The sequence below is a fragment of the Apium graveolens genome, chromosome 1, assembly GCF_009905375.1.
Source record: "Apium graveolens cultivar Ventura chromosome 1, ASM990537v1, whole genome shotgun sequence".
Classification (NCBI taxonomy): Eukaryota; Viridiplantae; Streptophyta; class Magnoliopsida; order Apiales; family Apiaceae; genus Apium; species Apium graveolens.
In genome coordinates, this window is record NC_133647.1 from 106,339,170 (window position 1) to 106,362,919 (window position 23,750).

At 34.8% G+C, this 23,750-nt stretch overlaps 1 protein-coding gene across 1 annotated transcript; it reads left to right on the forward strand.

Annotated features, from left to right (window-relative positions):
* Positions 1–11,612: 11,612 nt before the first annotated feature.
* LOC141720357 (putative F-box protein At3g16210) lies at positions 11,613–14,405 on the forward strand. Its single transcript, XM_074522718.1, has 2 exons — positions 11,613–12,908; positions 14,154–14,405. The coding sequence occupies exon 1, from the start codon at positions 11,675–11,677 to the stop codon at positions 12,893–12,895; it is 1,221 nt and encodes a 406-aa protein (XP_074378819.1). The 5' UTR covers positions 11,613–11,674; the 3' UTR covers positions 12,896–12,908; positions 14,154–14,405.
* Positions 14,406–23,750: the final 9,345 nt, after the last annotated feature.

The window sequence follows — 23,750 nt, forward strand, 5'->3', positions numbered from 1 at the left end:
TGCATTAAGCTAAATATCAGACAAAGAGTAAAGTCTGATTCACTTCAGTACATCTTAGAAATAAGGCATAACTAAGAACTTTGCTTAAAATCTGTCAATATTCTGAAGTCTACTGTAGAATGAGTTCATGCATGAGTCCACCTCAACTATTTTGTGCTCATTTTATGCATATTTTGAAATTCCATTTTACAGTGGCTTCTCAGTGTAAGTGAGTCACGACTGCTTATCAGAATTTATGCTGTTATCAGAGTATTTCTCCAGTAATCATAGAGTGTGAAAAGTCACCAAGATTTTTTTTTGCTTTTCTAATGCATATTACTTAATACCAACAATGCACTTGGGTCTTCCCTTCCACATTTTTACTCTAGAACTCGAAGGAGTACCTGATATTTGTTTCTTTAATTTTTCTTTTTCTTTTGATAAGTGAGGCTTATCAACACTTAGTACATCCATCAGATTTACTAACATCAGAACTTAACAGATAAGAAGCACTATTCTAGTTTTTGACTTAGTAATAAGATACACAAAGTAAACTTAACTAAGCTCAATATCAGAATTTGCTTGTGTTAAAAGATTTCCACATAAATAATTACTTCATACACGAGATCTTTAGTATATTAAAGACTACTAGGTCAGCATCTAGCACAGTTATCCTCATTGGATTGAATAGTCACAGAAACATTCATATCACTATCAGAGTTTAGAATTCACATTAGACAACAATCAGCACTTAAGCAAATTTCAATTTAAGCACAGAATACATAAAGATAGTAATATCTGTAAATACTGATCATAAAGTCTGATGTATCAGAACATAAACTAGGAAGATTTAGAGAAAGAACCTGAAACCATTCCAAGTTCATTTACCAATCTTGTAAAAGTAGCTTCACACAGTTGTTTTATGAAGATATCTGCTAGTAGTTGATCTGTTGGAACAAAATGCAATTCTACTGTACCTTCATCCACATGTTCCCTTATGAAGTGGTACCTAATGCTGATGTGCTTTGTCATTGAGTGTTGAACTAGATTACCTGTCATAGCAATAGCACTTTGATTATCACAGTAGATAGGGATTTTAAAATATGTTAACCCATAATCCAGTAACTGATTCTTCATCCAAAGAATCTGTGCACAATAACTTCCTGCAGCAATGTATTCTGCTTCTGCAACCTGCAAAATCTGCATCTGAGTAACCTATTAGTTTAAAATCTGATTCTCTGGGATACCACAATCCCAGATCAGTTGTACCCTTAAGGTACTTGAAAATTTTTTTCACAGCTGTTAAGTGAGGTTCTCTTGGATCTGCTTTAAATCTTGTAAAAAGACAGGTAGCATACATGATATCGGTTCTACTTGCAGTTAGATAGAGTAATGAGCCAATCATACCTCTGTAATCAGTAATATCTACTGATTTACCAGTATCCTTATCCAACTTTATTGCAGTGGCCATAGGAGTGGATGCACTTGAACAATCTTGCATTCCAAACTTTTTCAACAAATTTCTGGTGTACTTAGATTGACAAATAAAAGTTCCTTCTTCATTCTGCTTGACTGGAAGGCCCAGAAAATAGTTAAGTTCTCACATCATACTCATTTGATATTTTGACTGCATCAGTTTGGCAAACTTCTTACAAACTCTGTCATTTATAGAACCAAAAATGATATCATCAACATATATCTACACCAAAAGTAATTCCTTTTCATGGTTGAGGTAGAATAAAATTTTCTCAATGGTCCCTTTGTTAAATCCACTTTCCAGAAGAAACTGAGCTAAAGTCTCATACCATGCTCTTGGAGCTTGCTTAAGGCCATAAAGTGCTTTATCAAGCCTGTAGACATGATTGGGAAATTTGGGATCTACAAAGCCTGGAGGTTGTTCAACATATACTTCCTCTTCCAATTCTCCATTAAGAAAAGCACTTTTCACATCCATTTGAAAGACTTTAAACTTCTTGTGAGCAGCATAAGCTAAAAATATTCTTATGGCTTCCAATCTAGCAACTGGTGCAAATGTTTCATCATAATCAATTCCCTCTTATTGAGAGTATCCTTTTGCAACCAGCTTTGCTTTATTCCTTGTAATTATGCCATCACTGTCAGTTTTGTTTCTGAACACCCACTTTGTTCCAACAACAGATCTGTTCTTTGGTCTTGGCACTAGGGTCCAGACTTTATTTCTTTCAAATTCATTTAACTCTTCCTGCATTGCTTGCACCCAATCAGCATCTTGAAGAGCTTCTTCCACTTTCTTTGGTTCAGTCTGAGAAAGAAAAGAATGATAGAGACAATCATTTGATATAGATGTTCTAGTTCTGATACCTGCATCAGGATTTCCAATAATTAAGTCAGGTGTATGTGCGTTAGTCCACTTCCTTGCAGATGGAAGGTTATCTCTAGAACTGGATGCTCCCCCATGATCCATGTTGTCTCCATCAACATTTTCTGATGTTCCCCCTGAAATTATGCTCTCTGAGTTGGATCCTTCAGAATTTGAGTTTCGAGAACTTGGCTCATCAGAACTTGATGAATCAGAACTTAAAGAGCCTGTTGTAGGTTCTGATGCTTATTGAAATGTGGTTGGATCTTCAGTATGCTCCCCCTGCACAAGTGCATCTTGCTTAGGCGTAGTCACCACAGTTTCAATAACATCAGAGTTTAATTCATCAGAATTTGCAGTATCAGGATTTAGACTGTCAGGATTTACAGAATCAGAATTTAAAACTTCATTTTCGAATCTCAGCTGATCATGATCATTGAAATCTTCAAGTCCAGTAATCTTCTTATCATCAAAAGAGACATTGATAGATTCCATGACAACCCTTGTTCTTAAATTGTAGACTCTGAAGGCTTTTGTGGAAAGTGGATATCCAACAAAAATTCCTTCATCAGCTTTTAGATCGAATTTGGATAGTTGTTCGGGATGAGTCTTAAGAACAAAACCACTTGCATCCAAATACATGAAAATACTTCATATTTGGCTTCTTTTTCTTCACCATGTCATATGGTATTTTTCCATGCTTGTTGATAAGTGTTGCATTCTGAGAAAAATAAGCAATCTGCACAGCTTCAGCCCAAAAATAGGTTGGTAACTTTGCTTCATCAAGCATAGTTCGTGCAGCTTCAATAAGAGTTCTATTCTTTCTTTCAACAACTCCATTTTGCTATGGAGTTCCAGGAGCAGAAAATTCCTGCTTTATTCCATGGTCTTTGCAGAACTCTTTCATGATCAAATTCTTGAACTCAGTGCCATTATCACTTCTTATGATCTTCACAGAATCTTTGACCAATTTATCCAGTTGCTTGACATGATCAATCAAGATAGATGCATTTTCACTTTTTGTGTGCAAGAAATACACCCATGTGTATCTGGTGAACTCATCCACTATGACCATAGCATATTTCTTCTTTGCAATAGACATGACATTCACTGGACCAAATAGATCAACATGTAGTAGATGATAAGGCTCAAGAATAGATGATTCAGTCTTGCTCTTGAATGAAGATTTTCTTTGTTTTGCCTTCTGACATGAATCACAAAGGCCATCAGGAGCAAATACTGATTTTGGCAGTCCTCTCACAAGATCTTTCTTGACTAGTTCATTTATATTGTTAAAATTTAAATGAGAGAGTTTCTTGTGCCAATTCCAGCTTTCTTCAATTGATGATCTACTCAACAGACAGATTGCAGAACCATCAGTACTTGTTGAAAGCTTGGGTTCATAAATGTTACCATGCCTGTATCCCTTCAGAACAACTTTGCCTGTAGATTTGCTTACAACTTCACAGTGTTCTTCAAAGAAATCCACATGATAACCTCTGTCACAGATTTGACTAACACTCAGCAGATTGTGTTTAAGTCCTGATACTAGAGCTACTTTTTCAATGATGACATTCCCAAGATTGATATTGCCATATCCCAGAGTTTTTCCCATGTTGCCATCTCCATAAGAAACACCTGGGCCAGCTTTCTTCACAAAGTCTGATAGCAGGGCTTTATTTCCAGTCATATGTCCTAAACATCCACTGTCCAGAACTAGGATGTTCTTCCTATTGCCCTGCAATCACAAAGACCACTAGTGATTAGTTTTAAGGACCCAGACTTGCTTGGATCCTTTGGCCCTATTAAGTTTGTTAACATTTGCAGCGGATTTAACATTAGAGTTTATGTTAACAGTTTTCTTATCAGAATTTGCAATATCAGACTTTGCATCAGAACTTACACTAGATGGAATAATGCTAACTTTCTTTACAGAAGGTTCTATTTGATAATAATCATAGTACAAAAAATGATATTCCTTACAAGTATAAGTGGAATGCCATAAACTACCACAATGAAAACAAGGATTTTGTGGCCTATATCTAACAGACTGACTCTTAACTCCTGATTTTAAAGGTAAGGAGTTTATGTTCTTATTCTTCCTGTAAAAAGAAGCCAGATGATTAGAATTTCCACAGTTATGACATGTTTTTCTAGGAGCATTAGGAACAGGCTTATAATTGTTACTTTTGTTCACACCTTCCTTTCCATTCCTATTTTTCCTAGGTGGCTTTACCTTGTTTACATTTTTAACCTCTTTCAGCTTATGCTTAAGCTGCTTCTCAGTCATTAAGCCTATGTTAACTTCAGTTGGCTTATCCTGTTTAGGTTTGTCAGAAGTTAATTTCTCCTTAACTTCTGATTTCTCAATATCAGTCTTTGCAGTTACAAACTTAACAAGATTTACCTTTGGTTTTTGTTTAATAACTATAGACTCAGTTTCTACAGTTCCCTTACTGTTCTTATCATCTCCATAACCTAAGCCCTCTTTCCAGTTTCCACTACTAAGAATATCCCGAGTTGCTCTACCAGAGTTAGTCCAAGTCCTGATAATCTCTCTTTCCTTTTCCAACTCAGTTTTTAGAGATTCATTCATTTTTAGCACTTCATCCCTAACATAAAAGGCATCATCTCTATCTTTCTGACTTTGATGGAACATGACTAACTCTTTTTCTAAATAATCATTCCTCTTTTTATAAGCATGATTTTCAGAAGTTAATCTTTCACATGTCAAAGTTTGATCTTTATAACTAATGAACATGGTTTTAAGATATCTTCTCAACTCAGTAATATCATCAGTATGAAAGGCATAAGTAGTTTGAGGTACCTTTAAGTCAGTAGTATCAGAACTGCTATTAGCATTTGCCAACAAGGCATAGTTTTTCTCATCCTCAGAATCTGAAGCATCTGACCAGTTTTTCTTCTTTGTGACAAGAGCCTTTCCTTTGTCGCTCTTCCCTTTTCTGCAATCAGGAGATATATGGCCTTTCTCACCACAGTTGTAGCATTAAACATTTGAGTAATCTCCTCTGTCAGACTTTCCTCCTTTGCCTTCAGATTTTCTGAAACTTTTCTTGTCAGAACTTGCACCTTTCCTGAAAACTTCTTTCCTCTCCTGAATTTCCTGTATGCAATCTTTGTGATTTCTTTCACCATAAGAACACACAGCTTCATCATCTCTTCATCAGGGTCCATCTCAGGTATACTCTCAGTTTCTGAGTCATCATCAGTATCAGAACTTGATGACTCGGTATCAGACTTTGTGATGAGAGCTTTTCCCTTGCCTTTCTTTGAGGCAGCGACTTTGGGGCTTTCCTCCTCAGCCACAAAGGCAATTGTCCTTGACTTTCTTCTATTCCTCTTGCTTCTTTGTTCCATCTCAAGTTCATGAGTCTTGAGCATCCCATTAATTTCATCAAAAGTTGTTTCATCAAGATTATAGTTGTCTCTTATTATTGTGGCCTTCAAATCCCATCTTTCAGGAAGAGCTAACAGGAATTTAAGATTTGAATCTTCAATATCATACTCTTTGTCAACTAGTGACAAATCATTCAAGAGTTTGACAAATCTGTCATATAAATCAGTTAATGACTCATCAGGCTTTGAGTCAAAGTGCTCATACTCTTGAGTGAGTATTGTCTTCCTGTTCTTCTTGATTAAATCAGTTCCCTGACACCTTGTTTCCAAAGCATCCCATATCTCTTTTGCAGTCTTGCATTGAATTACCCTATTTGACATGACATTATCAATGGCACTATGCAGCAAGTGTCTTACCTTTGCATCCTTTGTAATCGATGAGATATCTTCAGCAGTGTAATCACTTTTCTCCTTTGGTACAGACTTTGTTGGCTGACCTGCAATTTCCACAGATAGTTTGGTTGGCATATGTGGTCCTTCATTAATCCTGTCGAGATATTCTGGATCTGTAGCTTCCAGAAATATAGTCATCTTCACTTTCCATATGGAATACTCTGAAGGTCTCAACATGGAAACTCTTATAGTCTCATATTGACTATGGGTTATGGTTTTTGGAGTTTCTTCAGTTTTGGTGGGCTTGGTTGGAGTTTCTTCTTCAGACATGATTGTTTTTGGATCTTAAACTGTATGTGTGTTAACAGATTGCTCTGATACCACTTGTTAGGTCACAAACACTGTAGAAGGGGGTTAAATACAGTATTTACTATAATCAAATCAAATATAAGAACTCAAGCAATAGAACACAGATTTTATTCAACACAATAAACTCTGTTACAAAGAACTGTTCTCTCTCAGTGATGAACAAATTATCACGAGAGCTGCTAGGGTTACAAAGAATAATAACTTCGATTAAGATAACACATATAGTGTAAACCCTATGTGTGTATTTATATACTACACAGTTACAAGATAATGTTCTAATTGATATGGAATATAATTCTGCTTCCTAAAATATATCAACTAGTTATCTTTTCTTCCAAGTATTCTATTCTTCATAAAATTCCTTCTTCATGCATATTTCTTCTTGCGTTTGTCTTGATCTTCTTTCCTTTCAATCAGCCGCCTGCCTTATCTGAAAGTCTCCTTAAGTCCTAATATTATCTCCTGATAAATATCTTCTGATATCTTAAGTCCTGACTTCAGTATAAGTACTGATTTCCAGTTAAGTACTGATTTGTCCTGTTAAGTAAGATCTGAAAATTAAACACAAATCATCTTTAGACATGACATTATCAAATATATCTAACAAAGTAGAATTAACTAAAAAGACTATGAAGGTACAGAAATGCCAGAGAGTTACTAACATATGGTAACCAGAGTTGCAACCCATGTTTATGCCACTAATAACCGGTGACCAAAACAAACAAGAGTAAGCAACAAATTGGAAAGCAAAAAAATAGAGCAAATGAATAGGTAACATCTTAAATTATAGCTTGTACAAGCATCAGCAACCAAAATGAAATTTTAGCTTTAGCACTATATTTACAAGTTACAACTAATGAGAATATGGGAATATGTATTACAGTTTACAAAGTTGGTTCAAAATAGTTACTAGATCAGGTACTATAGGAAAAAGAGTTCCGGAGGTTCCCAGAGATGCACAATCTGCTGGAGTTCCTAGAATGTGCTCATAGCAAAAAAACAAGTAAAGAATAATTAGAAAACACTTCTCGTAGAGCTCAATGAGTCTTTTAGGGTTTCTGTTTTAATTCAAATCCTGAAGGCCTCAAGTACCCACAGTATTCTGCTGCATGTATTACTGACCATTCAATAAAAAGTTACTATATTTCTATTATGACTTGCATATTCAGTTATAGCCGTTCGCATGGTCTTACATATGTAGAGCAAAGTCGAGGCCTAAAACATAAAGTCATAATTTGAACAACACATGCATCTTACTTTTAAAGAGCCATATGTTCTTAGAAAAGTTTGGAAAGTGACCCTTACCTGAAGCTTTCCAAGATGTTGTTGTGGCTGATGCTGATGTTGCTGATGAAACCCTCCTTTCCCCGGTTTCGGACCATCAATCGCCTTCTGACAATACAATGTATGTCCCTAAAACGTTGTTCATCTGACCATGCCCTCTTAAAGAGCTATAGTCCCAAATTTGGGGTTTAGGAGTTTCCCAGCCACGACCAATCTCGAACTCCAAATTTTAACCAAAAAGGCTAAACTTGAACCTCCAACTGGAACCCCAAACTCAAAATATAAACTTCAAAACTGAATGTAAGATTTGAACTTGAAAATCAATTAGCTTTAAAGACACAATATAAACACCCAATTGTCTAAAATACAAAGATATAGGTTAGAAAAAGTGAAAGAGAAATAAATGTGTATGTATTTACCACTTAATCGAAGGAAGAGCAAAACCCCCAATTTATAGAACCCTGATCTCAAGAAAAATCAGAGAAAAAAATGAAAAGTTAGTAAGTCCTAATTAAAGAAAGTGTGCATATTCACATACACAATTTCAAATTAAAGTTTCGATTTATTTGGAAGAGGAATTTGTGAGAGGGTTTGGGTCAGAGAGTTTGGGGGGAGTATATTGTAGTCGGTGTGTTTTTCAATTTTTGTCTAGGTCAGAGAGAGAGATGAAGAGAGAGATTAGTGAGAGTGTTGAGAAAGAGAAAGAGAGATGAAGAGAGAGACTACTGAGAGTGTTTCAATTCCGAGCTCAATCCATGGAGATTGCGGGTGAGAGAGATGAAGAGAGATTGTGCTTCTGTGTGTGTGAGATGGAGATAGTGAAGTTTTAGTTTGGGGGAATATTACCGCCCACACGATTTCACCTCAATATCTGTGCCCGCCTCTATTTTCAATTTTAATTATTAAATTTGTAATTATCTATTTTATATAAAAAAATATTTTATTTTATTTATATATAATTTCATTTGTCTGTGAAATAAAATTTAATAAATCATAAAAACTCGGTAATATTTTATATGATATTCTAAAGTCATAAATAATCTAAAATATTAATATAATAATTAATTTTTATTAATGTATTCACTTTAATAATTTTAAACATAAAAAAGTAGTTACCGTAACAGTAAGTGCTGGTGTTACATGTTGTGCAACACCGTAACTCTCATGCAACACTAGCTTTATAGCTATTGTAACACCAAATCAGTACTATTACAATAGCATAAGAATTTCTTAGCTATTGCAACGAAATGCTTGTAACGCTTTTTAAAAACCATTGCATCAGGCAATCTATGGCGTAGTGTTTCCCTTATTGGGCTGGGCTACTAGTATTTATAATAAAAGTTGAGAACATTGCTTTCCCTTATTAGACTGGGCTACTCACATTTTAACTGCGTTTTAGAAAACTTAACTTAAATTTTTTTGAAACATGTTTAATAAATTAGAGTAAAATTCTATTCATTCCACCTTTTTATTGGACTCCTTGGAGTCCATTTATGTTATACAAATTAAATTTTTTTTGTAAAATGTGTTATTTTGCAATATATGTTTCACAAATATCATTATTTCAATAAAATCATGCAATAAATCAGGCAAATCTCATACATTTACAAGTACAATATGAATGTTATGCAAACTAAGCATATTTTGTAGAATAATATATTTTGCAATGTTTTACTTGTAAAATATATGTTACCTACAAGATTTTCAATTAAATAATGATGTTTATAGAACAACATTCAAAAAAAATATGTTTTGCAATATCTTTAGCTATAATTTACATGCAGAATGTATACGGACTCCAAGAATTCTAATGAAATAGCGGATTTCATAGAACTTAACTCAATTAAATTATACGTGACAATATATTTTTGAATTACGATATTTTTGGACCAATTTAATTAAATTTGTGTCATAAGATCCATTACGATGCTGATCAGCTTTGGAACTTGGTTAGATTGCAATGTGGAGAATATTGGACTACGAGGATTAAAAGGATCAAATTTTCGGATTCTTTTTCTTTTGTATTTTGGTGATACTGACATTGGAATTTGTTTTAGTGATACAACAGCAAATGAAAAGAAATTAACACTCCAGTGGAATTTGGTGACACTGGAATTTGTATTTTGGTGCGCACTGAGTAAATCTCACGAGCTCACGCAATAGCCTGCAAACCACGTGAACCAAGGTAAACCGCATTTAAGCGACAGTCTCTGGCTCAGGAGGCATATTCATAAATTCTCCTCTAGTGGGATTCGAAATTGTGACCAAGAGGATCCATTTAATATCGTCTTAGAAAACCTAGCCGCCTCTCTCCTCTCTTCTTCTGGGGTTTGTCCATTTTCAAGTAAATCGAGGGGCTTCCACTGGTTTTCTCTAGTGGAAAACCCCACCTCCTTCATTCTTTTTTGTTCTCAATAATTTCCCTCCAATAAAACCCAATTTTTCGGGTGTTTGTGTGTCTCTCCTTTTGGAGTGTTTGTTTTGTCTCTCCTTTTGGAGTGTTATGTTTTTGTTTAGTTATGGTTGGGTATTTTTGGTGTAGAATTTGCTGAGAACAAGTTTATTGACATTTTTGGTGATCTGCAAAGTCTGCATCGAATTTGTGATGGTGGTGATTATTACAAGAGCCCACCTTTCACAACCAATTAAAGATTGTTCATCCTTCACGGGTTTACACTTTCGGCATGTCTATAGCTGGTATCCAGCATGTAGATAGCTGGGGTGCCTTCGACATGTCTATAATTGATGTCCGACATGTAGATAGCTGTGATGCCGCTTCTCCAATCTCAGTTTATGTGATTGGTGTTTCTGAACATTGGGCTAAAAATGGTTTTTATGTGATATGGTCAATTGCGATGTTGGTATTTTCAGAGATGTTGGTGCAACTTGGATCGCTTGGGATGTCTTTGATTTTATTTTTAGCTTCAATTTTTTTAAATTTAATGTGTTAAACGATTAGGAAATAAATCATCTAATTATTTTTAGTATGTTATTTGTTTTACCACTGATTGTATCGACCGTTGGAGTTCTGTTCTGGCTGTACTATGTTCAAATTAATGAAAGTTTTTTGTATTTGTAAAACAAACACTCCATTTAATATACGGGGCATAACAATCGAGCCTTTTCCTTAACGAGCAAAGTTCAATTTTTTTTTCTTAACAAGCAAAATCTTCTCATCGCATAAAAATTAAGTTTGAGCTCGAATTTTTAAAAGCAATCCTCACTCAAACTTTTATTAAACAAAAATGAAATAAGCCAAACTCGAGCTCTTAAAGAACAACTTGTGAACAATAACATTTATTTTTTTTAAAAAAAAATTGGTTGAAACCTACTTGAACCGGTTATTATCAATTTTGACACAACCGAAACTCAAAATTTAATTTATTATCCTTAAATAATTCAAATAAATCGTGAATTAAATATTTGGTTAGAATTATGAACTTGAAATACAAGGAATATTAATAAAAACAAGAGATATTTATTTTTTTGGTTATAACGACTAGAGTTCGCGCTACGCATGCTAAAGTTCAGCTCGAGCTCGTTATGTTGAAGTCACCCATTTCCGAATTCGAACTCAAGTACAACCGTTATCGAGTCGAGTTCGAATTTGCTTACAAACAACTCAGTTATTTAGAGCTCAAACTCGATAGCAATAACGTACTATGTATAACTATAGTTTTTCTTTTGTAAATAATGCACTACCTGTTTTTTCGAAAGAACGTGCTATATACAATTTCAACTTCCTTCAGATTATAGGATAGACGCCGACTCCTAAGATGACTCGATAAGTATAAACTCATGTGATTATTTAGGCCCAGGCCCAGTATACTTCACTATATATAAACACATTTATCATACGTGCTTTTATTCATAACCCTAAAAAAGACTGCACTATACAAGTCAAAAACCCTATAACCACCCTTCTCTTCTTCTTGATAATATTTCTGATTACCGATGGAGTCGACGCCGAAGCATTTACCAGAAAATTTACTGATGAAGATTTTCTTACCACTATCAACAAAGACTCTTTTACGATCAAGGTGTGTCTGCAAACTCTGGGATGAAGTCATAAACAATAAGTTCTTTATCAAATCACATTACAAACATCACATGATGTTCTCCTTGCTGGACACAAACAAATATCTCCTGATAGGTAGTGGTACCTCGTATTTAACCGCTCTCGTTGATGCCGAATCTTATAACCATATTTTCGAGTCTCATGAATATGACTTGAATAATATCTGTGGTAGAAATTTAGCCAATTATTCTTTAGAAGCTTACGGCTTTTGTAATGGCTTGATTTGTTTATCTCATGCTAAGCAGGATTTATATCCCGACTATCCCATTTATTTATGGAATCCTGTTATTAGAAAAGCCAAGAAGCTTCCCCCAGTAGATATCGACCTCGAGTACATTGATCATTCTTATTTGTGTTTTGGGTACCATGATGATGATTACAAGGTAATCAATATGGTTCCTTTGAGCAAAGTGTACAACGTTTATGTCTATAGTTTGAGCGCTAATAGTTGGAAGTTTTTAAAATTTGTCAAGGATAGCGATCATGATGATGATAGATCTAATACTGGCAACCCGATGGCCAGGTTCGTAAATGGTGTTGCATACTTCAAGAAAAAAGATGAAATTGTTTCTTTTGAATTGACTAGTGATATAATCCGGAAAATAGATTTGCCCGATGACCTTGTACCCAATTATAACGGCTTTAGAATGGAAGAATACCGAGAGTCTCTAGCTATTGTACAAAACAAGTCTGATAATGTGGTGATATGGGTATTGAGAGTGAGTCACAACTCCGTTCTTTGGGACAAGAAGGATGTTTTTGAATTAACAATGGAATACCAATATGGATTTCGAGCTATGGGTTTTATGAATAATGATAAACTTGTGCTAAAGAGGAGCAATCACGGCTCAAGTCTGGGTTCTAAGTATTTCCTCTACAATGTAGAGAATGGCTTTTCACAACCATTTTTAACTCCGGAGAAAGTGGATGTAAGTGGGCATAATAATGACTGTCTTGGGAGAATATATGAATTAACGGAGAGCCTTGTTCTACTTGACGAGACTTCTACACCTTGCAAGAAGATAGGACGTTGTTCAGCTGATAAGCAAAATCAGAAATTAGGAAACACAAAAAGATATTCATGGAAAAAGACTTGATCAGTTGGCTGTGGTAAGTTGAATTATAATTACAATTATTCGGAACATTTATGCTTGTAGTACCATGTAGTTTAGAATAATCAGATTTAGTACTCCAATATTTTATTATATGTTCAATAATGCATATTCATGCTTTTAAGTAGTAGTTAAAATTTATCAATATTAGGAACACACATGGTCTGTCTTTTCGTGTTTAATTTTTTGCTCACAAAATTGAAATTCATTGTTTTATGGCTTTATGCTCAGCTGTCTGTCTGTACTATGTTCTGCTGATCAGGCTGTATGTTCTGATTAATGGATGAAAAAGCATGATTAAAGGTTTTTTATGTTCTGATTAACTGTGCCCTAAGGCATTTTTGGATGACCACTAATACGCTGATGTGATGGCCTACAGCCGACCGAATTATTATTAGTTTTACTGTTCTGTTTCCATATCCTTAAGCCACAGAACATGTGATCAGGCTGTGCGTTACCTTGACTTGGTAATAGGTAGAGATTTACGAAACTCCAACTGTGTGTGATAATTTTGTCATCCGTCAACTGGTTAATATGTTTTTAGTCCTCGGAAATTTCTATTTTATGTCCTCTGTCCTGCATTTTTATTTCAGAGACTTATTGACATTTAAAAATGAATTTAAGACTTGTTTCCTGTACATTTGAGACTTGTGCAGATTTTTCCAACTCCTGAGAGTGTCCTGCTCCAAACATACTGAAATCTTCCTATCAAATCTTACTATCAAATACTAACGTTATGTCACAGTATAGAATATTACTTGAATATCGAAAATGGAATAAATGCTATCATGTCTAACTTGAAATTGAGGGTTCGCATGTACTTATACTAAATGCAGAAGCTAGGAAGGGTGTCTTTTAAATGCCTCAGAAAAATTTATCATCCATATCTGTTATAGCTCTGCATCTAGTAGTGTGTTTTGATGCTAGTTATATTGTTAGTACCAGTAGATAGTAAATTTTCTTATAATTATCCTCAATCTATCTGAGGCACCTGGACTTGGATGATCAAGCCTAGAGGTAGTCATTTTTGTTGGTAATCTTATCCATATAACTTCCATTATTTTCTGCATTAGCTCTCTTATATGCTTAACAATTTAAAAATTCTTAAATTTCAGAGAGTGATGCCTAAAATTAATGTGTGGATACACAACTTTCTAGTGTTTTTGTTTTTATAAATACTTTACATTACATGTTTTTACTTCTGTTGCAGTAGTCAATCATATAAACTCCCTTGAATTTTCAGGCAATGCAAGCTCATCTGGTGAAAAGAATTATGAAGAAAAGAAATCAAAGCTGAAGCCTATGTTTTGATAATCAAAAATTCTATTTAATTTTTTTTTTCATGTTCCAGGCCATTAATATTTAGAACCAGTTCTGGACACTGGATACTGGTTAAATGTTAATGGCGATATTATTTTGACGTTTAGACTTCAGACCATCTATATCTAGATCAGTAGCTTGGATTGTTCAAGTAACTCTTAATTAAGCTTTTTTTCTTGAAGTTGCAGTTCTCTTTACCATTTTTTTATTCCGTTACCGATACCGAACTGGCGATTCGTGGTCTCGATATTCAGAACCGAGGATATTCGGTTTCAATTTTAATTTATCTAAATACTGAGCTGAACCAAGCCATGCTTTCCCAAATGAAAAACACATCCGCCTTGCCAAACTTATCTGGTTTTTAGGGTGCAAGGTGACCATCACAGCGCCACCGCCTACCAAGGGCCTCCAAAATTATAAAAGATAGACATACTGTATATTCTATAAATATAACGTAACTTGCTAATTTTGAGTTATCATTTAAGTATATTGTCAATCTTACAGAAATAACAGCTATTGTATCATGAAAAGGATGCTTGATGGTTTTAAAAGAAAAGGATCAAGGTGTTTTGGCCTTTGAATGAGAGGTGGTTTCATGGGCTTGTCAATGATTATGATGAAGTGAAAAAACTTCATCATCTGAATTACGATGACAGAAGGGATTAAGAGTAGTGGATCTGTCTTCAAAATGAGCGGTTCATGCTCTCACTTCTGCAGAGCAAACTTGCAGAAGTGAGGAAGCCGCAACACTCTGGTACTGATGATATACTAATTGACAATCCTGAAATTCATGTGGGCTCGGAGCCTATTATTTCATGGTTGCCTCATTCCTCTAGTCTAGCCAAATCTTCTTCTGAACCGAAAAAACAGAAAACATGACATCCGTCTCCCACTGGATTGCCACAAACTTCTATAAATATCTTAGACGCACATAGGAATACTAATATATGTTACGTGGAAAAAGAAACACTTAAAGTATATGTTCTGATGTTCTAATAAATCTGCAGATAGGGTTAGCTGATGAGGCAAATGGTAGAGAATCAATGCTAGATCAATTTACAAATATAAAAGAGAATAGGTCACCCATTGTCTATTTCAGGTGGCGATTCCGCAAGGAAACGACTTTGTCATTAGAAGTTGTTTCCAATGTATTGTCTTCTTGCATTCCGGTTGATAGAAATGCTTGATCTCATGGCTTGGCCCCAGATAAGCTGATGTGGTAGTGATGGCTTGCTGAAGCTGAACCCGACGTTTGTTATGTGTAGCATTCGAAGAATTTAATATTACTCGATTAATTAGCTCAATAACCAGTCTGTCCTCCCCTGGAATTTTCAAGAACTGGTTATGAGACTTCCTGCTTTCTCAATTATATTTTGCTGCAAGAATCCGGTTCAGTTGTGCCTACATGGCCTAATTGTATCCAGGTATTGTCGCCAGGTTAGCTAATGGTTGTGCCTGTTTTTAGAAACTAAACTTGACAGTCTTCAATTTTTTTTTTTGGATTTGAATCAAGAGATATTCCAGCAAATAAATTTGCCTGACGACTTTCAGTTTGTTAAATTGGAAGAATACAGAAAATCAATAGCTGTGTTAGGTATACGGGTACTGATGTGGCGAGAAGAAGTGCTGGTGATGATTTGTCTGAGGGGATGTCGATCACTGTTTTTCACGGGATAAGAAATTCACCATCAAAGCCGAAAACATTGATCGTTCTACTCCCAGGTATGGGTTTCCTAAGTATCAATAAACTTGGACTAAGGAGATTCATTCACGTGCATGCGGATAAGTAGTTCTACTTTTAATTCGATTTCTAGACGTTTGCATTCGCATTTTGGGATTTTCGTTAGTACATTTGATTTGATTTCAGGACCTATGAGATTTGCTTTGTTTTGGTGATTTTACTTTTTCTTTGTTAGTACTCTACCCCGGCGGCCATGTATTACATGCATTGTTCCAGAAATCGCTAGGCGTGCCAGGACGGTGAGTGTACCTTCAAGGGATTAATCGGCAAATCGGAGATTAATCGAAACATTAATCGAAAAAATATAAATTTTATTTTTAAAATTTTAATATTTATATAATGATCAATATGTCAAATATTTTTTCAAAAAAGAAATTAAAATGGTATTAAACAATATCTACACATTTGACATGCGTTATATACTAACTATTCAGTTTACAATATTAACTATATTTTAATTCACACTTTTACATTAATTATAATATGTTATTTATATATTTTAAGTGAGAAAATAAATTTATTAGATTACTTGTTATTTCTTACCAATACTTTATATTAGAAATTGACATGATATTATGTGAAATTATGAAATTAATGAATTAAAATTATAAAAACATAAAAAAAAAAAAATTTAATTATTTCCGCCTAGAACCGATTTTTGACCGCCTAGTCCGCCTAATCCAGATTTTGACCCGATTTTTTGAAAAAACGCCTAAATCACCGCTTAGATCCGAGTCGGGGTATTTTACCACCGCCTAGCGCCTTGGCGCCACCTAGACGGCCGCCTAAACCGATTTTTAGAAGACTGATTATATGCTAATCTTGTTCATGCATTATGTGGTTAAGTTAAAATTCAAAACTTTGTATTACAGTTGTTTTAATTATACATGTGTTCACGTAAATATATAATTAACGATCTCAAGTTAATGTTTATAACAAGCATTCTTCATCACCGTCTAGTTGCAATTGTTTGCTCTAAATTCTGTGGTAGGATTTTTTGTGCTCATTTCGGGAAAAAAAGTGGATAATTAAATTAAAATATTAATTATATATTATTTATATCTCCCATGTTATGGTACCGAGCAACGGGCCAAATCCTGACTAAGAATTGAATCTTATATGGCCCTCTTTAATCAAATCGTTTAATTTATTAATTGATTACTCAAGCTTTTTTATATCCACATCTTAAATTTATAAAGAAAGCAAGCGATGTTATCACGTTGATCGATTCAATTAAGGGTTTAACGACATACTGGTCGGACGAGAATGACTAAATTTATCTAATAAATAAAGATTTTCACGGTATAGCTAGTCCCATGTAAAAAAAAATATGGACGAAGGTATTGTATCGCTTTACAGATTATATGACCAAATTTTTTATGTTGAATTTTTACGTATTTTCACGTATCATTATATATTACTCCACTTTTTACCTATAACAAACATCTTTGTGAACACACGAGTCGATAGCCCAGGCTGCGGCACGTTTGTTCGAACAAACTTCTGTCTTTAAAATTATTATCTTGGGATTTTTTGTGAAAACAACCTCTTCATTGTTTTTAATGAGTTTAAAACTGCGTACATTATATCCTCACAGACACTGCTTTATACGGTATTATTAGGTACGTTTGATTAGTTGGTTGGTTATCATGTTATGGTAATAAAAATGCAAATGCTAGTTGTTTTTATACAGTTAGAAATACAATATTATCCAATTAAAAATATTATATATATATGTAATTTGCTTAATGACTTTCTATCCGGTAACGGTTTTATAATTGAATAATAATAAAAGTGTATGTGTATTTTGCAAAACACGATTAATAATGGGGTGATATGGGTATTGATATACAACTTCATGGGATTGGAAGGTCGATTTTGAATTATCAACGAAAAATGTATATGAATTTGGAGCTACGAGTTTTATGAATAAGGATAAACTTGTGTTAAAGAAGAGTGTTGTGCAAGACATGCATGTACATAACAAGACTAAGTCACTGTGACAACCCTAAGATTTAGTTATATGATAATCTTTTGTATTTTTTTATCGTAGGTAACCCGCAACCGCTACCCTTCGGGTGCGCACTGGGTAAACCCTATCGGCTTACGCAATAGCCTGCAAACCATGTGAACCAAGGTAAACCGTAATTAAGCGACATGCTCTGACTCGGAAGGCATAATCATAAATTCTCCTCACGTGGGGATTCGAACCTGTGGCCAAGAGGATAATTATCCCCTCTTTAACCAACTGAGCCAACCCTTGCGGGCTTGTATTTTATATAATTGTACCTCTTGAGTCTGTAAAAATGTTAAGGAGATTAGACTGGAAGATTTTTCTATTAACATCCATCAAACTAAGGAATATTAAACTCTTGAAGAAGATCAATCATGATCATGCCTCAGAGAGAAGTGTAGAAGCTTGGAATTGGATAATGTTGTCCTCGGAAAAATGTTCTAAGTCACATATCGACAAGTCACAGATCTAGATGTATAGAGATGTTTGTCGAGAAGTCTAAAATGACTTTGAGAGAAGTCATTCTACTTATAGAGATGTCACTATGCATGAGGAGAAGTCCAAAGAAACATCGATAAGTCACTCTGCCTGTAAAGAACTGAAGATATCGACAAGTCAAAATTATATGTAGAGAAGTGGACATATCGATAAGTCAAAAGTCTATATAGAGAACTGGAGATATCGATAAGCCAAACTTCTTGTAGAGAACTGGAGATATTGACAAGTCATAATATTTACAGAAAAGTGGAGATATTGATAAGTCATTATACATATCGATATGTGACTTCTCTATACTGTAAAATAGATCTCAACAATACCTTCAAAATTCAGAATACAGACAACTTGAAGATCCAATATTATAAGTCAACAAACCATTCTATCATTGAATTGGAAAATAATTTTTATTTAAAAGAAATATAATTTAAAATAATGTATGGAATTGTGCTTGAATGGAGTATTAAGATGCATGCATGCCGAGTACACGTCCCCTAATATATATTACAGATGCAGTATTCTAAAAATCATCGATTCAACCGATTAATTCCCGAAAATGTACCCGACCGATTCAATTTTTGAAATCCTATTAATCTTTTAAAATTTTCCTTGACTGGAATATATATAATTATTTATTAAAATTAAAATACTATATTAGTGTAAATATGAATATTACAAAAATTATGATAGAGTAAATATATATTTGTTAAAAAATAACTAAAATAGCCATAATAATATATTAAATATAATTTAATATTATAATACGTCCGATTTTTACTCCGACTATTCCCTGGTTTTTAATTAATCCCAAATCGGTAGCTCGACCGATTTTCCCCGATTCCCGATTTTTACAACATTGTTGGGAGGGAGTAATATTTTTATTCTATTCAAAATTTAGGAATAAAAAATTAGTGAATGTATAAACAAACATGAGATCGGACAGTCATGTGAGGATTATGATTTTGAAACAAAAAGCCCGAGTAATCCCTTACAAAAATACTCATAATAAAGACATGAACTCTTTTAAACCCTATACTAATTAGTTTGAACCCTAAATGGACGAGCCGCCACAAGGTAACTTTTGGATTACCTTAAAATCAATTCAATGTCATCAATAACACTTAATTACCTACCAGAACACCTGTGGCAGAATATTCTTTTACTACTGCCCGTGAAGTCTCTTATGGTGTCGAGGTGTTTGCAAATCTTGGAATCAAGTCATTAGCCATGATTCCTTCATCAAATTCCACGTCGCCCATAACAAAGCCTCCTCCAACACAAACAAATATCTTCTACTCTGGAACGAGGACCGATATTCTAGACTCGATTATAATGTTCCCTACTCAACAAGTATGGTCGATTCCGAAACTTATAGTAATGTTCTTGAATCCCATTTGCACCACAAATATGACATCTTCTGTAGAGATTTAACCAGTCATCATGCTTTAGAGGTGTATAGACACTACAAGAAAAGCGCACATTTCTGACCACTAAAAATGGTCAGAAATGTCCAATAACGATCGGAAAATAGGTCTTTCCCGACCGAACATAGTGGTCGGCTAAAGTCTGGTCGTAAATGACCTGTCGGTCGGTTATGATGGTCATTTCCTACCACATTTCGACTGATTAACTTGGTCGGTTAAGTCATTCCACTTTCGTTCTAAGTGGTCCCACCTTATACGTGGCATCCATGTTAATGTTGCCACGTCAATACAAAATCAACCATATTTGGTCAGAAATATGTTGGTCGGTAAGTCAAAAGCGACTATATTGTGTCAGAAATAGTTAGGTTGGAATTATCAAAATGAATCATTTCGATCAATATTAAACCGACCACTTATGGTCGTTAATATTTTGGTCGAAAATTTTAACTTGGGACCCACTTGTTATATCTGCCCAATTATTACTTACCGATTTTTGAAAAATGTGGTCGGATATTACCTACGGTATTATGGACCATGTCCACATTAGATTTAAAGTAAAATGAACAAAAGTTGATGGTTTCTTCCTCAATATATTGTTCCACAATCGAACATTCCACCCGCGCCTTATTCTTGATCTTCACTTTCATGAATTTTAACAATCATTCGAAAGGATACATCCATCGATAGTGAACGAGTCCCCCGAGTCGACATTCTTCGGCCAAGTACAAAACCAAGTGTTCCATTATATCAAAAAAACTAGGGGGGAATTGTTTACAACATACATAGTATTTTTACTATGGATTTCTCCATTTGTTCAAGATCACTACGTACTAAAATTGTCGAACATATGTCAACAACATAATTTGAAAATGCCGCTAGGGCTTCCAAAATATCACAAGGTAGGAACTCGCGAAATGCAATACTCATGAGCTTTTGTATGAAAATGTGACAATCGTGTGATTTTAACCCATGAAATTTAAGAGCATCCATTTCACACATCGTGATAGATTTGAGCAACACCCATCGGGAAGATCTAATGAAGATACCCAATTACACAAAAGTTGAAGTTGGGGTCTAGTTACTGTAAAGCGTGCTTTAGGCTTCACCCCATCTTGTACCCATAAACTAGGCATGACACCAAGTTCTTTACAATCCGCCCTACCTTTGTTGTGATCTTTTGACTTGAAACGATCGCCCACAATTGTATAAAAAATATTTTCAAAAACATTTTTTTCGGTATGCATAACATCAATACAATAACATATACCAAGTCACGCCCAATATTCAAGTTCAAATAAAATTGGCTTACTTGTCCAATTGTGTTCCTTTCTATAACCCAAAGCTCGATATTGGGTCAATCTTCCGGGTGGGGGAAATTCTAAATGATCAAATGTTGATATTTCATACTCACCACTCATCCAGCCTCTAAATATGGTGCACTCCGTACTTGCGAATCTAGATCCTTTTTTTTGTAAAGGGTCATTTATATTTAAAAAAGTCAAATTTGTATCGTACCAACATGCCTTTCCACAATTTTTAAGATGAAAACCCTTCATACTTCCAAGATAAACCGGACATCCCATCTTACCTTTTGTTGACCATCCTTTAAGTTGGGCTAAAGCTGGAAAATCACTAATAGTCCACATATGTGCCGCCCTCATATGAAAATTATTTTTTTGTGATTGATCAAATGTCTCAACTCCACTATGCCACAAAATTTTTAGCTCATCGATAAGTGGTCGAAGATACACATTAAGATCTTTTTTGTATTATCGGGACCGGGAATTAAGAGTGTCAAAGACATGTAAGGATTTTTCATACACATTAAAGGTGGAAGAATATAGACAACAATTACCACTGGCCAAACCGTGTATACTTTGTTCCCGGAACTATCGAAGGGATTAAATCCATCCGTTGAAAGTCCAAGTCATACATTGCAAAACTCCTTGGCAAATAAAGGGTGTCGAATGTCAAAAATTTTCCAATCTTCTCCATCCGCGGGTGACTAATTTTTTCTCTTTTACCTCTATTTTCTTGTACCAAGTCATTTTTTTTAGCCGTATGTTCCGACATAAATAATCGTTGTAGACGACTTATAAGAGGAAAATGTCTTAAGATCTTGTTGGGAATGGTGGTACTCTTTTTCCCTTGCGGTTCCTTGTAACGATCCTTTTTACAATGATCACAAAGTAATTTGTCTTTGTCTTCCCCATAATACAACATACAATTATTTTCACATGCATCAATTTTATGATATTTATAAGTGGAATTAATATCCACTTAGAACACTTCGTAAAGGCTCGAATTGGTGTTTTGTACTCAAGATGTTTGTGTTTTTGATGTGTTTTCATAGTGTTTTGCATTTCAGGGCATATTCGAAAGAAGGAATGGATATTGCATGTTTTATGCTTAAAAGAGTGTTAGGATGGAACCTCGGTCGAACGCACACAAGAAACCAACTGGAGAAGGTCAAGAAAGCAGAAAAATTCAGATTTTCCAGGAGGTCAGGGCGGCTGCGCTAGTCTTGGGAGCGGCGCGCCCATTTGTCAGAAACTCAGGGCGGCCGCGCTGGATTTGAGGGCGGCCGCGCTATATCGAATTTCAGGAATCCTGATTATATTATAAGATTGATTTGCTGGACTCCTGATATGTTGAGATGATATTTAAAGACTTTTAAAAGACGTTTTTAAGATAGAAGAGCAAGGAGATAGCAGCAAGAAGACCTAATAGCACAATACAACGAAGGAGAAGAAGATCTTGTTTTTACTTGTGATTCTTTGCTTAAGTTATAATTTTGGATGCTTATTTTTTTTTGTTTGAACCTAATACTCTTGTTAACGTACTTTGTTATTACTATTCAGTTATTTCAGACCTTGTTTATCTTAGTTATTTACTGTTTTTACCAAAAATTGTGAGGTTAAATGCTAGGGATAGATCGATATCGTATTTATAGTAATGCAACTAAGTGATTACAAAGTAAATAAACAAGACACAAGAAATTGGTGACGCGGAAAATCCGAGAATAGGAAAAAACCGTGGGTGGGATTGAGTACCCAACCTAAAACGTAATCCACTAGATAAATGATTATGTTTATAATGTGTTTAAGCTAAATAACATGATCGAGTACAATCATCATTTATAATGCTTATACATGTATTTGTAGGCTGGAATTTTAGGGTGTAGCGTATGTGTGTTTGTTGTCTTTTTCAATATACTCGAGCTGGTTTTGCTATAGAAGATTGGATGGAGAACTTCCCTTCCTAGCTGAACTCGAGTTGTTGTGTTGTGTCGAATGAAGTTGTTATCTCCCCTCTTTATTTGCTTTCACCCTTACCTTATCGTCTCAGTTGTTCCCCTTTTTTCTCCCATCTCTCCTTCTTTCTCTCCCACTTCAAATTGCAGTTGTTATCTTGTTGCATTTGCTTGACTAATTCTCCTTCAAAATCGGAGCCTGGCTTGACAAAGTCCATGGACCTTCTTTCCGTCGTCATGTGTATGTAGTCGTGTAAGACGCCTCATCTTCTTTCCGTCCTGACATTCCTTCTTGTCTTTTCCGTGAACCTCTCTTGTCATGTATGCAATTTTCATGTATAATAATAGCCCCGAATTCTATAAATAAGGAAACTAAATTTATAAAATCTTTAATTTGGCATTGAAACCAAAAAATCTATCGTCATAATTAGATGCATGTAGGAAGACGTCTCATCACTCCTTCGTAATCGCTTCATCAGCCATGTGGATATACATGCATTGGCTTTTCATTTTCAAAGAAACCCTCTCCTGTGTTTATCTTTACTCTTCATTTTCTCTATAGACACTCCCATAATCCATTTCTTGTGTCTTCA

Bases quoted from the DNA above. Each gene is read 5' to 3' on its own strand.
- LOC141720357 (XM_074522718.1), top strand. From the start codon at position 11,675: ATGGAGTCGACGCCGAAGCATTTACCAGAAAATTTACTGATGAAGATT.